This window comes from Crinia signifera, chromosome 9, assembly GCF_055691185.1.
Source record: "Crinia signifera chromosome 9, ASM5569118v1, whole genome shotgun sequence".
Lineage (NCBI taxonomy): Eukaryota > Metazoa > Chordata > Amphibia > Anura > Myobatrachidae > Crinia > Crinia signifera.
Window position 1 is genome coordinate 95454804 of NC_139225.1, and position 14019 is coordinate 95468822.

Consider the following 14019-nt stretch of genomic DNA (forward strand, 5'->3'; position numbering starts at 1 on the left):
GGGAAGGAATTTGTGGTACTCCAGCTACTGTGGATCTACACATCCCAGCATACCCTAAAAGCAAAAATGTATCAGGGCATGCTGGGATGAGTAGTTCCACAGCAGCTGGTGTGCCATAAGTTTTACTGCCAATGTTCTATAAAATTTAAGTTAGAAGTCAATTGGTTGCAATGGGCAATTTCACTTTTTAGAACATTTCATATATCTCCCCAAAAGTAACTATAGTTGAAAAACAACCAATACAAATATACAAGTAAATTAAGTGCAGTGGTCTTAAATCGGGAGCAAATCTGTTAACGATAATGTTCAGCTGCACTCATATCTAACTATTGTGGCAGATATGGACACAATTCATTCAAATTCAAGGACAGACTGGTAATATTGCTGCCAGCAATCTGCCAATCTACAACGGTTCATCGTGCCGGTGTCGTTATTTACATTCTCTTGACATTAACAATGGCAACAGGCTTATTCTTGACAACATCTTCCACTTATTATAGATCCCGCATATGAAACCCCCGCCCCCCTTCTACTTACAAGAGGTTCTTCACAGATTCAGATCCCTGCTAATTGAGGGCTGGCTCCTGGCTTCTAACCCTGTGGAGATTACATCATGTACAGCAGAATACTCCCCCTCACAGTGCAGTACAGCCCCCCATGTGAATTACTCTCTCTAGGCATAAACCCCCTACCCTCTCCCAAATGCATAACAGCCTGCCCAATTAAAATACTCCCTGTGCAAATAAACCATCCTTAAACAGTGACCCCCTCCCAATGCATAGGTTTTGCAGAGTGCCAAGGAAATATGCAAAATAGGTGTAAAAGATTGCCACGCAAACATTTTTATTCATCATAATGACCTGTAATGTTCACATGATATAGGAAATCTAATCTTTTTTTCCACATTTTTTATTTGGGTTTATATAACAGACGTTGGCATTTTTAGCGGATATTTTGCACATCTCGCAGAGATGTTGGCACTCAATGGGTTAAGCAATCACATGGGCATGTAGACTTTTAACAAGACCTCCGCCGTCATGCTGTGTGTAAGGGGTCTGCTTGCAACTTCCTGCTGGCTCTGACTATTCCTGCCGAGGCTGACTGGATCAACCTGAAGCCAACAGGCTCTTCATATGCAGTGCATGGATGACGTCAGCCATGCACTGCATTACTGGGAATGCTTAGCCCAGGCATGTCCAAACTGTGGCCCTCCAGCTGTTGTAAAACTACACATCCCAGCATGCCTTGCTATAGTTTTAGCATTCCCATATAGTAAAACGGCGTCAAGGGATGATGTGACTTGTAGTTTCAAAACTGCTGGAGAGCCATAGTTTGGACATGCCTGGCTTAGCCTCTCCTTGCTTCAGAGGCTGATGAACTACAATAGTTGGTCATGATCTACCGGCAAGAGTTCCGCGAGCTACCAGTAGATCGCTATCAAAGTTTGGACCACCCCTGCTGCAGACTTATCAACCAGATATCATTCTTCCTAAATGGATAAACATTGATAAAGCATTTAATATAAACAATTTATCAATTTTTAATGAAATAACAAATATATGTACATTACATACAAATGATATACAGGTAAAATCTGTAGCCAAACAAATATTGACATGATATTCCTTAGACAGTGACACATTAGATTTATTCCCAGAGGTTCTGTATCCATTCATCCCAGTCCTAACCTAAGAATTGTCCACGTAAGTATTACAGGCACTTTTTTCTTAAAACGTTTCCTTTTGTATTTGTCTACCAGAAATATTTAGAGATGACTGCAAAATAAGCAACATATTAACTTTTTTTTTTTTTACTGAAAGACAATTTGCTGAACCCACCATTAGTATTCTTAATAATCCCCATTTCCCTCACAGAAACCTGTTAAGGTGCCTATTAATGTCTAATAACCCTCTCACTAATAGTTTTGGGGAGGTGAACTAGTGGCATATTACAGCACTAGGTGGGTATTACAGCACTGCTGCCAGTGGCTAGCCTCTAAATGACCACACAGAGGACAATGCACAGAGAGGTGGCAGGCACAAGAGTGTGTACATAATGTATGCGGTCCCTCCATACAGGCAATACGCTGTGCCCTATATTAGGCACGATTACACAGAGACCTTTCCAGGTTAGAATGCAGGTAAAAGTTCACTTCCTACTGTATGACTTAATACTTAAATGGACAAAAGGACCAAGATTGGTACAGAGAAGTTCAGAATGGTTTACGCAGGAAAAGGATCTAGGATCCAGTGGGTCAGTCCTGGATTTTAAGGATGCTTTTCTTCTCAAGGTCATTCATTTCTTTGAGGATTAGAGCAACATTATACCTCAGTTCTTGAAATTTAGCAACTGGAACCTGGAATATGACAAGAAAGACTATGAACATGTAATCTTTTACGTTAACACAAATCAGTTTATTAACTATATAGCACCCGACACCCGTCAAAAGTGTCATTCTGAGTTGTTTGAGGTGCTTTAAAGACTAAATAGAAACTGTCCCAATGGGAAGATCAACATCCCCACAAGTGTGAAATAAGGATGTAATATGTTTCCATAGTATGGCAGAATCAGACACTGCAACGCTGCCAAGTACAGACCGGCTCCTAGTAACCAGGGATTTCAGATGCCATGTAGTCTGCTGTCATGGTCACAGATTGCATGTAATGAATAAAAAAACAACTTACTTCAAATCGATGGGACTCTCCATTGGAAAGTTTCATCTGCATTAGAATGGAAGGCTGCAAGGCTCGTGAAAGAGAGCTAGGAGGATTGGAAACCAAATAAATAGTTAGGACACTTGGTGTTATAGAAATGCATGCAGAAACAGAATGCAGAGCTCCAAGTCAAACCAAGCAGTGCCCGCAGGGCTACATGCCACACCAAGCAGTGCATGCAGAAACAGAATGCAGAGCTCCAAGTCAAACCAAGCAGTGCCCGCAGGGCTACATGCCACACCAAGCAGTGCCCGCAGGGCTACATGCCACACCAAGCAGTGCATGCAGAAACAGAATGCAGAGCTACAAGTCAAACCAAGCAGTGCCCGCAGGGCTACATGCCACACCAAGCAGTGCATGCAGAAACAGAATGCAGAGCTACAAGTCAAACCAAGCAGTGCCCGCAGGGCTACATGCCACACCAAGCAGTACATGCAGAAACAGAATGCAGAGCTACAAGTCAAACCAAGCAGTGCCCGCAGGGCTACATGCCACACCAAGCAGTGCATGCAGAAACAGAATGCAGAGCTACAAGTCAAACCAAGCAGTGCCCGCAGGGCTACATGCCACACCAAGCAGTGCCCGCAGGGCTACATGCCACACCAAGCAGTGCATGCAGAAACAGAATGCAGAGCTACAAGTCAAACCAAGCAGTGCCCGCAGGGCTACATGCCACACCAAGCAGTGCATGCAGAAACAGAATGCAGGGCTACAAGTCAAACCAAGCAGTGCCGCAGGGCTACATGCCACACCAAGCAGTGCATGCAAAAACAGAATGTAGAGCGCCAAGCAATGCCCGCAGGGCTACATGCCACACCAAGCAGTGCATGTAGAAACAGAATGCAGAGCTACAAGTCAAACCAAGCAGTGCCCGCAGGGCTACATGCCACACCAAGCAGTGCATGCAGAAACAGAATGCAGAGCTACAAGTCAAACCAAGCAGTGCCCGCAGGGCTACATGCCACACCAAGCAGTGCATGCAGAAACAGAATGTAGAGCTACAAGCTACGCCAAGCAATGCCCGCAGGGCTACATGCCACACCAAGCAGTGCATGCAGAAACAGAATGCAGAGCTACAAGTCAAACCAAGCAGTGCCCGCAGGGCTACATGCCACACCAAGCAGTGCATGCAAAAACAGAATGCAGAGCTACAAGCTACGCCAAGCAGTGCCCGCAGGGCTACATGCCACACCAAGCAGTGCATGCAGAAACAGAATGTAGAGCTACAAGCTACGCCAAGCAATGCCCGCAGGGCTACATGCCACACCAAGCAGTGCATGCAGAAACAGAATGCAGAGCTACAAGTCAAACCAAGCAGTGCCCGCAGGGCTACATGCCACACCAAGCAGTGCATGCAAAAACAGAATGCAGAGCTACAAGCTACGCCAAGCAGTGCCCGCAGGGCTACATGCCACACCAAGCAGTGCCCGCAGGGCTACATGCCACACCAAGCAGTGCCCGCAGGGCTACATGCCACACCAAGCAGTGCATGCAGAAACAGAATGTAGAGCTACAAGCTACGCCAAGCAGTGCCCGCAGGGCTACATGCCACACCAAGCAGTGCCCGCAGAAACAGAATGCAGTGCTACAGGTTACACCAAGCAGTGCCCGCATGGCTACATGCCACACCAAGCAGTGCCCACACGGCTACATGCCACACCAAGCAGTGCCCGCAGGAACAGACTGCAGAGCTATGTTACACCAAGCAGTGCCTGCACGGCTACATGCCACATCAAATAGTGCAAGCAGGAACAGAATGCAGTGCTACAGGTTACACCAAGCAGTGCCCACACGGCTACATGCCACACCAAGCAGTGCCCGCAGGAACAGACTGCAGAGCTATGTTACACCAAGCAGTGCCTGCACGGCTACATGCCACATCAAATAGTGCAAGCAGGAACAGAATGAAGAGCAACATGGGAGGGGATGTGTAACGAAAATACATCCCCTCGCATGCCTTCGCTGCAGGAGAAATCATTCCATGGTCGCCGACCATAAAATTATTTCTTCTGGCTTCACAAATAAAAGTCAGTCTGAACTGACTTATTTGCGTGTGCCATCAGCCGACCGTCCTCCGGCAGGCATCAGCCAGCCCACGTAGCCAACGCCCAGCATTTTCATAGGGACACCCATAAAACAATGGGTGTTCCCATTAGCAACCCCCATCCCTAGCACCGTCCGCCCCGATCCTTGTGAACGGCTCGGCAACTATTCGCAGATGGGAGCTGCACATGCGCATAATATACCATGCACAGAGCCCCAAACATCAGAACGGGCCTGAATGAATTAGAATCATCCCCTTAGTTCAATGTCAGGGCAAAGAGGGACTTTGCAATTAATCTGATCCCTCTTGATGACATTCTGCAGTATATGCAAATTGCCATCACAATAACAGAGGCAGCCATTGTGAAAACATTAATATTTGTATCATTCTCAAAACTTTTGGCCATGCCCGTACATACCTTCCCCACTGAATAATGCAGATCATTGTAACTAAAAGAAAGTATGATATAAAATAAAAATACCTTGTAGAAATTGCCACATCAACCCTCCATCTCATATCCTCCACAGTGGGCAATCTTATTCCTTGCTTCAAAGCTGCATCTTCAAGAATTGGCCTCCTGTAGATAATACAGATTATGAGTATACAGAGCTAAACATGAGTGCTGGGCAGGCAAAAGTTAAGCCTTAAACAGGGAATTAATAATCACAATATAACTTAGGACCCCAGTGGATCGAACAGTGAAATCAGCCCAAAACACATGTGTATGACATCAGTTCTGATGCATGGTCCCATGTGTTGGATATCATACGTGCTGCACATAAGATAAATCTTATGTGTAGCCATCAGTGGCACATCGTGTGTGCTTTTTAGGGGATGCGGTCATTTGGTCTACTGCATTATGGTAGACAGTCATTAGGTCGAATCCATTAGGTCGACATGCTAAAAGGTCGACATGACTCTAGGTCGACATGGGAAAAGGTCGACATGATTCTAGTTCGAAAGGTCATTAGTTCGACAGGTCATTAGTTCGACAAGGTCATTAGTTCGACATTGTCTATGTCGACATTCACAAGGTCGACATGGAGTTTTTCACTGTTTTTTTGAGCCAACATGTGCCGACAGGCGGTATTTCATGCCCTACCATCCACTAGGACGTGGTGGGAGAATAAAATAGTGTGCCGAGCGTAGCGAGGCACCGTGCCCGACGCATAGCGAGCGCAGCGAGCGATGCGAGGGGATGCAGTGCACTTTAAACTGTGTCCATGTCGACTGTGTTGACATTCAGGTAAAAAAACAGTGAAAAACCCCATGTCGACCTTGTGAATGTCGACATAGACAATGTCGAACTAATGACCTTGTCGAACTAATGACCTGTCGAACTAATGACCTTTCGACCTAGAATCATGTCGACCTTTTCCCATGTCGACCTAGAGTCATGTCGACCTTTTAGCATGTCGACCTAATGGATTCGACCTAATGACTTTCGACCATAATGCAATAGACCAAATGATCCCAACCCCTTTTTAGCACCCACGATGTATCCCATCCGATGCAGGGGAACTTGGAGCCAGGCAAGGGGGTGCCAGGCAGGGGGATGCAGAGAGCCGGGCAAAAAAATCCCAAACAAAACAAACAAATAGGCAGCCAATGATTGGCTGAAAGAGCTCTCTCAGCCAATCAGTGGCTGGCCATTCATTTGTTTTTTGTTTGTTTTTTATTCTCCTGCAGCTTGGCTCCTGGTTCCCTCGGCATCCCTCCGCCCGGCTCCCTCCACCTGCAGCTCCCCGGGAGTTGCATGTGGTATATCGCATGTACAAAATGGCACATCAAGTGCCTAATCGATAGCTTGTTTGCCAGATAGGCCAAACAGTATCTTCATTGTCCTACTTGGAAGTGTACTTATTGTAATGATTTACATGAGCCCACATGTAGTGATCCAGACAGACAAGACAGAAGCACAAGGCTAATGCTTCGGTGAAATACACGTCATATATAAAGTGAATTAATTGAAACTCTTTATTTCAAGTTCTCAACTTGCATACAGCAATAAACACTAACAGCTGCTTCTGAAAAGAGGAAATTATGCTGCAGACATATAAAACAGATTTAGCAACATTCTTTGTATTTACATCATGATTTAGCAGCGCTCCATGGGGTATATTCAATGCTCTTTGGCAAGCTGTGACGGCGAGCTGTGCCGATAGCTCACGAGTCAGTATTCAACTGACTCCCCGTCCATTTCCACCTCGCTAAGTTTTTCCAGTGAGGTGGAAACGGTGAGGGCAGCCGTCAAAATGGCAAGGCTTGTGGCTAAATGCAGCGGACTCGCTGCATTGGTGCTCGGGAACGTTGAATAGGGCGAGTGGCTGGCGTGGGGGTTAAACGCAGAGGATGGCTTGTTTTCGGCAATCCTCGATGAGAACAAGCCACCCTCGTTGCAGACACCCCATCGCCGGCAACATTGAATACCATCCTATGTGCTTTAACAGGACTCATTTGGTCTCCATAAATGTATTGATCTATTCCCAGTCTGCAAGTGGCAGTTTTCTGAGTGGATTACATTTTTCCCTTCAAAAGACTCAGTTATTTCTTTCAGACATCATTTTCTTGAGACTCAAAGTCATATGTGAATATGTTATTACTACTGTACACTTGATGCCTTAGCAGGGATTATAATGTCTATTCTAATAAGAAGTAATGTCAAGCCCAGCAGTGACCTCTCTGGTCAGTTCTACAGTACGATCACTTACAAGTCATCAATAAATATTTTAGAAATAGAAGTTTGGTACTTGTGTAATATCTGGGCGCCCGATTTTGTGATTGTATGCCTTACCTTAAGGCATACAATCAGATGCGATTCGACACGATTTTAAAATCGCTATATAAAATCAACTCTATGCCCACTTGGATAGTGGGGAAATGAACAGGACCTTGCTAACATTGAATCCTATGGAAAAATCGCATCATATGCGATGCGATTTTCCGACCCGATCTTAAAATCGGGTGCCCAGTTATTACACAAGTACCATAAGTTTTAGTAGAATATAAATCTATAAATCTAATTTAAATTATACGAGGAGGCCAATATTCTTTGCACAGTATTACTTTGTAATGATGACACAATTTATGGATGGCTTATAACAATTGCTAATCGGTTATATCTATTAGACGTTACAGTGTTATAAAGGTCACACTGGACATGCCTTTACATACACTCTCCTTATATTATATTTTTCCTAAACATGCTACATCCTTCAATTTGAGTATATTGCTGCATTGTAAGTAATGGGAATTAAATGCTCTATGAATAAATACCACAATCAACAGTGTAGACAATATTCTTATGTTACAATTTGCTACCGACCTGTTTCCGTACACAATATTAGCAAAATCTGCAATGAAGTCATCTGGAATTCTTAAAAAAAAAACAAAAAAAAAAACATAATGAATATAAATTTAATACGGAGAATACTAGGCTGACTATTGATATTTTGTCAGATTTTAAAGTAGGAAGAATTTTAAAATAGGGAGGAAACAGTTACATAGCTTAAAGTCTGGACAGAAACTGCCAACCAACTTGACATCTTGGTATCAAAGTGACTCAGAAAGACAGAAAACAACAGCAACTCAGAAAACCAAGGGACTGCTTTGAGTGAGCTCACCTCATCCTTACTACATACTACTCCTGGCTGCTTAATCTGACTATTCATCCAGCTTATCACCATTTCTACAACTGCTAAAACTTTGAATATCACTCTTTATGCTTGTATGTGCACTGTCTGTTTTGAAAATGCCCAGCTGTACCTCTAATGACTTTACCTCTCCTGCTCTTCCATTGATAATAGGTGTCCTCCAACATTTTATTCTTGCCCTTCTTCTTCTCTATCTCTACATGTCTACTCTGGGTGAGCTTATTTGCTCACTTGACTTCCACTATCACCTCTATTCTGATAATACTAAAATCTACCGATCCTTTCCTGATCTCTCTCCCTCTATCCTCACTCATATCTCTAACTGTCTCTCTGCTGTCTACTCTTGGATGACCCAGCACTTTTTTTTAGACTTAAAATATCAAAGACTAAGCTGACCTCTTCCCACCCAACACCCCATCCCATCCAACACCCCATCTTCAATAGAGTGCTCATCTTAGTAAATTTACCTTTATGTGTTTCTATAACTGCTTTGGGTTTTCATAGATTGAACTGTGCCCCACTTAGACATTCAAATCCCAAAAAAGACAATACAATTAGATCAATTAAAACTGGCACATGGATATGCGATCCTCAAATCTAAATCTATTTTTAAATCTCATGGTTTTACCAATGTGCAAAGCTACTTGTTTTTCTTTTGCTTTGCCATCCAACCACTGTGCAAACCCGCTGAATTATGTGCTTGAAATGATGATGGGAGTACGTTTAAAGCCTCTACCTAATCTTTTTTCCTTACATATGATAGAAAAGGGCTGGGAACATCTATGATCACCTGATAAAATGGAACCAATAGAAACACTATCAATAAAGTTAGATGGGAAATGTAAAACCCCTGGCTTTCAGAGGCATGTCAAGGTATGTGGCAGAGGGATCTGGGTGATAAGGATGACAGTGTCTAGATCAACATTGACAAAAGGTCTACACAAGCAAAACATTGACATTGCATTGGTTTTGCATTATTTATTTGCACTTTTCATACTTCCACATGGACTATGATTGGGAACAACAGTGTGCTGAGTGCACCAAGGAACCTGGCGCAAAGCATGGTGAGTGAAGCGGGTCACCTGAGGGGGCATGATATATCAATTCATCAATTTTGGGTTCAAGTGCTCAAATCTAAAAATGAACACTGAAAAAATTGTTCACTCTGTTCTAGGAATGGCATCTGATGAGTTGATCATCAATGGCTATCGAAGAGGGACCATTAATGTTTATTGGGAGGAATTCAATTGTTATTTTTTTTTTATTTTGCTAATTTGGGTTAGGTGTATCCACATACAGTGGCTATACCCAACTGAATCAACTGGCGCAAAGTAAAAAGTCCTGTTTTTCACTCATTTCCAGGGGTGCAAGCTGAAATGCTGATGCCAGCAGCTGATCGTGGAAAACAGGAGTAACATTTGATTAGCTTTATCGGGTGTGCGAGACGCAAACAATTGAATGACCGTTTTGCTGGACTTCTTTGCTCTGAGGTATGGCAGACAGTGTACCAATCAGAGTTTTCCCTGCATTAGCCCCATGCTCCTCTACGTAGAGTAAATGAACCAATAACATCAGTGATCCATCTATGAATGATTATCCCTACTCTGTCCTAACAACTTGTCCAGAAGAGGACAAGTCATTTGTCAATCTTCAACTTCATAAAAGTGAGCTGTGAGTGTGGATTCAACTGAGAGAGGAGGGTATTGAGTGCCTGTGTGTGCAAATGGACAGGATTTATCTTGTTAGGTTTAATTATATACATATGGGCTTTACCTGAGATCTTTCAAATCTTCTTTAAAAACCTAAAAAAACAAAGACAAAAATAAAAGATGAGAGACATTTAGAATCAGTGTCAAGCAATGTGAAAGCCTTTGCTGTACTCACCTCCTGTTTAAGAGTTGATACTGGGAGCCTAAGTGCTACACGTAGGAGGGTGTATGCGCCAGAGATGACAAAACTGAGTTGTTCTTCGGATACAGATGTTGTCTGCTGTATAACCTTCAGAGCTTCTCTGCTGTCCACACCCTCGAGTGCACCCACCACAGCTAAGAGGGGAAAAAACAAGTAACTCTAAAATACACTGCTCAAAAAAATAAAGGGAACACTTACAACAACACACTGTAAACACACCAAGCCAATAACACTTCTGTGAAATCACACTGTCCGCTTAGGAAGCAACACTGATTGACAATCAATTTTGCATGCTGTTGTGCAAATGGAATAGACAACAGGTGTAAATTATAGGCAATTAGCAAGACACCCCCAATAAAGGAGTTGTTCTGCGGGTGGTGTCCACAGACCACTTCTCAGCTCCTATGCTTTCTGGCTGATGTTTTGGTCACTTTTGAAAGCTGGCGATGCTTTCACTCTAGTGGTAGCATGAGGTGGAGTCTACAACCCACACAAGTGGCTCAGGTAGTGCAGCTCATCCAGGATGGCACATCAATGCTGTGGCAAGAAGGTTTGCCAGACACGTCAGCATAGTGTCTACAGCATGGAGGCACTACCAGTAGACAGGCCAGTACATCAGGAGACGTGGAGGAGGCCATAGGAGGGCAACAACCCAGCAGCAGCAATGCTACCTCCGCCTTTGTGCAAGAAGGAACAGGAGGAGCACTGCCAGAGACCTGCAAAATGACCTCCAGCAGGCCACAAATGTGCATGTGTCTTCTTCATGTGCAACGGTCAGAAACAGACTCCATGAGGGTGTTATGAGGGCCAGACATCCACAGGTGGGGGTTGTGCTTACAGCCCAACACAATGGGCGGTATTCAATGTGAATACCTGCGAGGTGCAGCGAATCCTTTTTTGGATTCGCTGCACATTCGCCACGTTCCGGAGCCGGCGGGCTCCGGTATTCAACGTGTCAGGGGCTCGCTGCCCCTGACAGGCGAATATGAGCTCCTGCGGCGATTGCCGCAGGGAGCCTCAGGACGGTGCCAGGCAGAGAGATGGTAGTCTCTCTGCCTAGCCCAGACCTTTGTGGGGGGTTAGGTGTGCTCCCCGGGTGCCAGGCAGCACAGGCTGCCCCCCCGGGGGTGCCAGCAGGCAAGCGTATATTCACTAGACACGATCAAAATGATCGTGCAGTGAATATATGAATATGTAATGAGCGGCTCCGCTCTGGCGCCACCTGCTGGATGCTGTGTAAAAAAAAAATAAAAAAAAAAATATTATTTTTAAAATTAAATATATATTCATGTGCTTACAGCACATGAATAAAAATAGCATGCCCCTCCTCAGAATAAAATTCCTGATTTTTTGACACCAAATGTAAAAAACAAAACACTTTATTTTAAAAGTTCACATTCCACTTCACCATAAAAAGATAGCGATTGCTACTCGGTGAATCATGGTGAAAAAAACCTAGAAATGTATTCGCCATGTGGTCATTGAATAGGGTGATTCACCGTTTTTGACAGAAATTCGCCAAACAGCACAAATTCGCCATAAAAACCTGGCGAATCAGGCTCATTGAATACCGCCCCATGTAGGACGTTTAGCATTTGCCAGAGAACACCAAGATTGGCAAATTCGGCACTGGCGCCTTGTGCTCTTCACAGATGAAAGCAGGTTCACACTAAGCACGTGACAGAGTCTGGAGACGCCAAAGAGAATGCTCTGCTGCTTGCAACATCCTTCAGCATGACCGGTTTGGCAGTGGGTCAGTAATGGTGTGGAGTGGCATTTCTTTGGGGGGCCGCACAGCCCTCCATGTGCTCACCAGAGGTAGCCTGACTGCCATTAGGTACCGAGATGAGATCCTCAGACCCCTTGAGAGAACATATGATTGTGCGGTTGGCACTGTGTTCCTCCTAATACAAGACAATGCTAGATCTCATGTGGCTGGAGTGTGTCAGCAGTTCCTGCAAGATGTAGGCATTGATGCTATGTACTGGCCCGCCCGTTCCCCAGCCCTGAATCTAATTGAGCACATCTGGGACATCATGTCTCGATCCATCTACCAATGCCACATTGTACCACAGACTGTCCAGGAGTTGTTGGATGCTTTAGTCCAGGTCTGGGAGGAGATTCCTCAGGAGACCATACAGGCACGTGGAGGCCACACACACACACACACACACACACACACACACACACACACACTACTGAGCCTCATTTTGACTTGTTTTAAGGACATTACATCAAAGTTGGATCAGCATGTAGTGTGTTTTTTCACTTTAATTTTGAGGGGGGGCTCCAAATCCAGACCTCCATGGATTAATAAATTTGATTTCCATTGATAATTTTTGTGTGATTTTGTTGTCAGCACATTCAACTTGTTAGGTTAGTGTTCCGTAAATTTTTTTGAGCAGTGTAGATGTATTACAACTAGTACTAACATTCTCAATACACGCACAGTAAAAACTTATGTATTTAGAAAGCATTTGGGAAATTTGACATGGCATTTACTGTACATGTTCTGATGGTGACAATTCTTATGCTCCATGTTACTAGCAAAGTTTATAATATCTATTGTAAAGATAAGTATTTTGTACGGTACACACCAGAATGATTTGGCCTCAATTCACCCGATTTCGATACAATCTCGACCGATTGTATGTAAATTGGGCATGTTTTGGGCCATTTCTGAACAGATTCTGATCCGCGTCCCCACTGTCATTTTTCTGATGATTTGAAAACGATCCCTTCAACTGGGTACAGATCGGATCATATGCAGATCGTGTTCTTCAACAGATCGTGAGACGATCTGCTCATGATCTGGTGTGTACCTAGCAGTTTAGAGTGTGCACCAGCATCTTCTTATCTTGCATGTTCTGTACAACTGCAAGTTATTGTTCTCTTTTATCAGTCATATCAAACCAGGAAGCTAGGTTGCTACAAGGATGTGTGTGTAATGACATCCTCTGTCAGCCATGCAGCAGGACTGACAGGGTTTGTCGCTAGTGATAACATCCTGCTGAACGGTGCCGGCAGCGAAATTGGGCTGTGTACACATTGTGTTATGATGGACATGCTGGATGAACTAGCATGCCCAACCGATTGATATTTTTTGACAGGTCAGCCGCATACATGTTGTGATTATCTGGTTGATCTATTGCAGATCTGCCAGATCATTGTAGCATGCATGCCCAGCATTATACGTGCATACAGAGGGAAAGATGGTGGGAGAGCTGCAAATGGCCAGTGGGATGACAGCTGTGGCTGCAGCAGGTGTGGACAGATCATCACTCACCCTTTAGAACTTTCCTAAATACATCTATGTCCAGGTCTTTTAGATGCTTGGCCATGGCCTCCACCTCTGGGGGTATCCTGGCTCCCAGGTAGCTGGCCCTGTCATTAGACACCATAGAGGAGGGATGTGTGTGCATAGTCCTGAAAGAAGCCATCTTCCTCCCTCACCAGCTGCCTGAGCTTCCGCCACTCTCCTCCTGCCCCTCTGCAGTGCACACACATCTCATCATTTGCTCCTTCTCCCTCCTCCCTCTAACCTCATGTGACATCCCCTGCTCCTCCCACGTGACATCCCCACATTTTCCCCACACACGTGACATGTCATGTGATGCTCGGCAGAGACAATGAGACGTTACAAATTAGAGTCCTGTCTTTCTCTGGTTAGCGCCCCCTAGAGGCGAGTTTCATTATT

At 44.4% G+C, this 14019-nt stretch overlaps 1 protein-coding gene across 1 annotated transcript; it reads right to left on the minus strand.

Annotated features, from left to right (window-relative positions):
• Positions 1-1510: 1510 nt before the first annotated feature.
• Positions 1511-13869, minus strand: COMMD5 (COMM domain containing 5). The gene is made up of 7 exons (XM_083159422.1): positions 13609-13869; positions 10296-10456; positions 10185-10213; positions 8084-8134; positions 5240-5335; positions 2685-2760; positions 1511-2356 (listed from the first exon to the last, which is right to left on the minus strand). Exons 1-7 carry the CDS (start codon positions 13760-13762, stop codon positions 2255-2257), a joined length of 669 nt encoding a protein of 222 aa, XP_083015548.1. The 5' UTR covers positions 13763-13869; the 3' UTR covers positions 1511-2254.
• Positions 13870-14019: the final 150 nt, after the last annotated feature.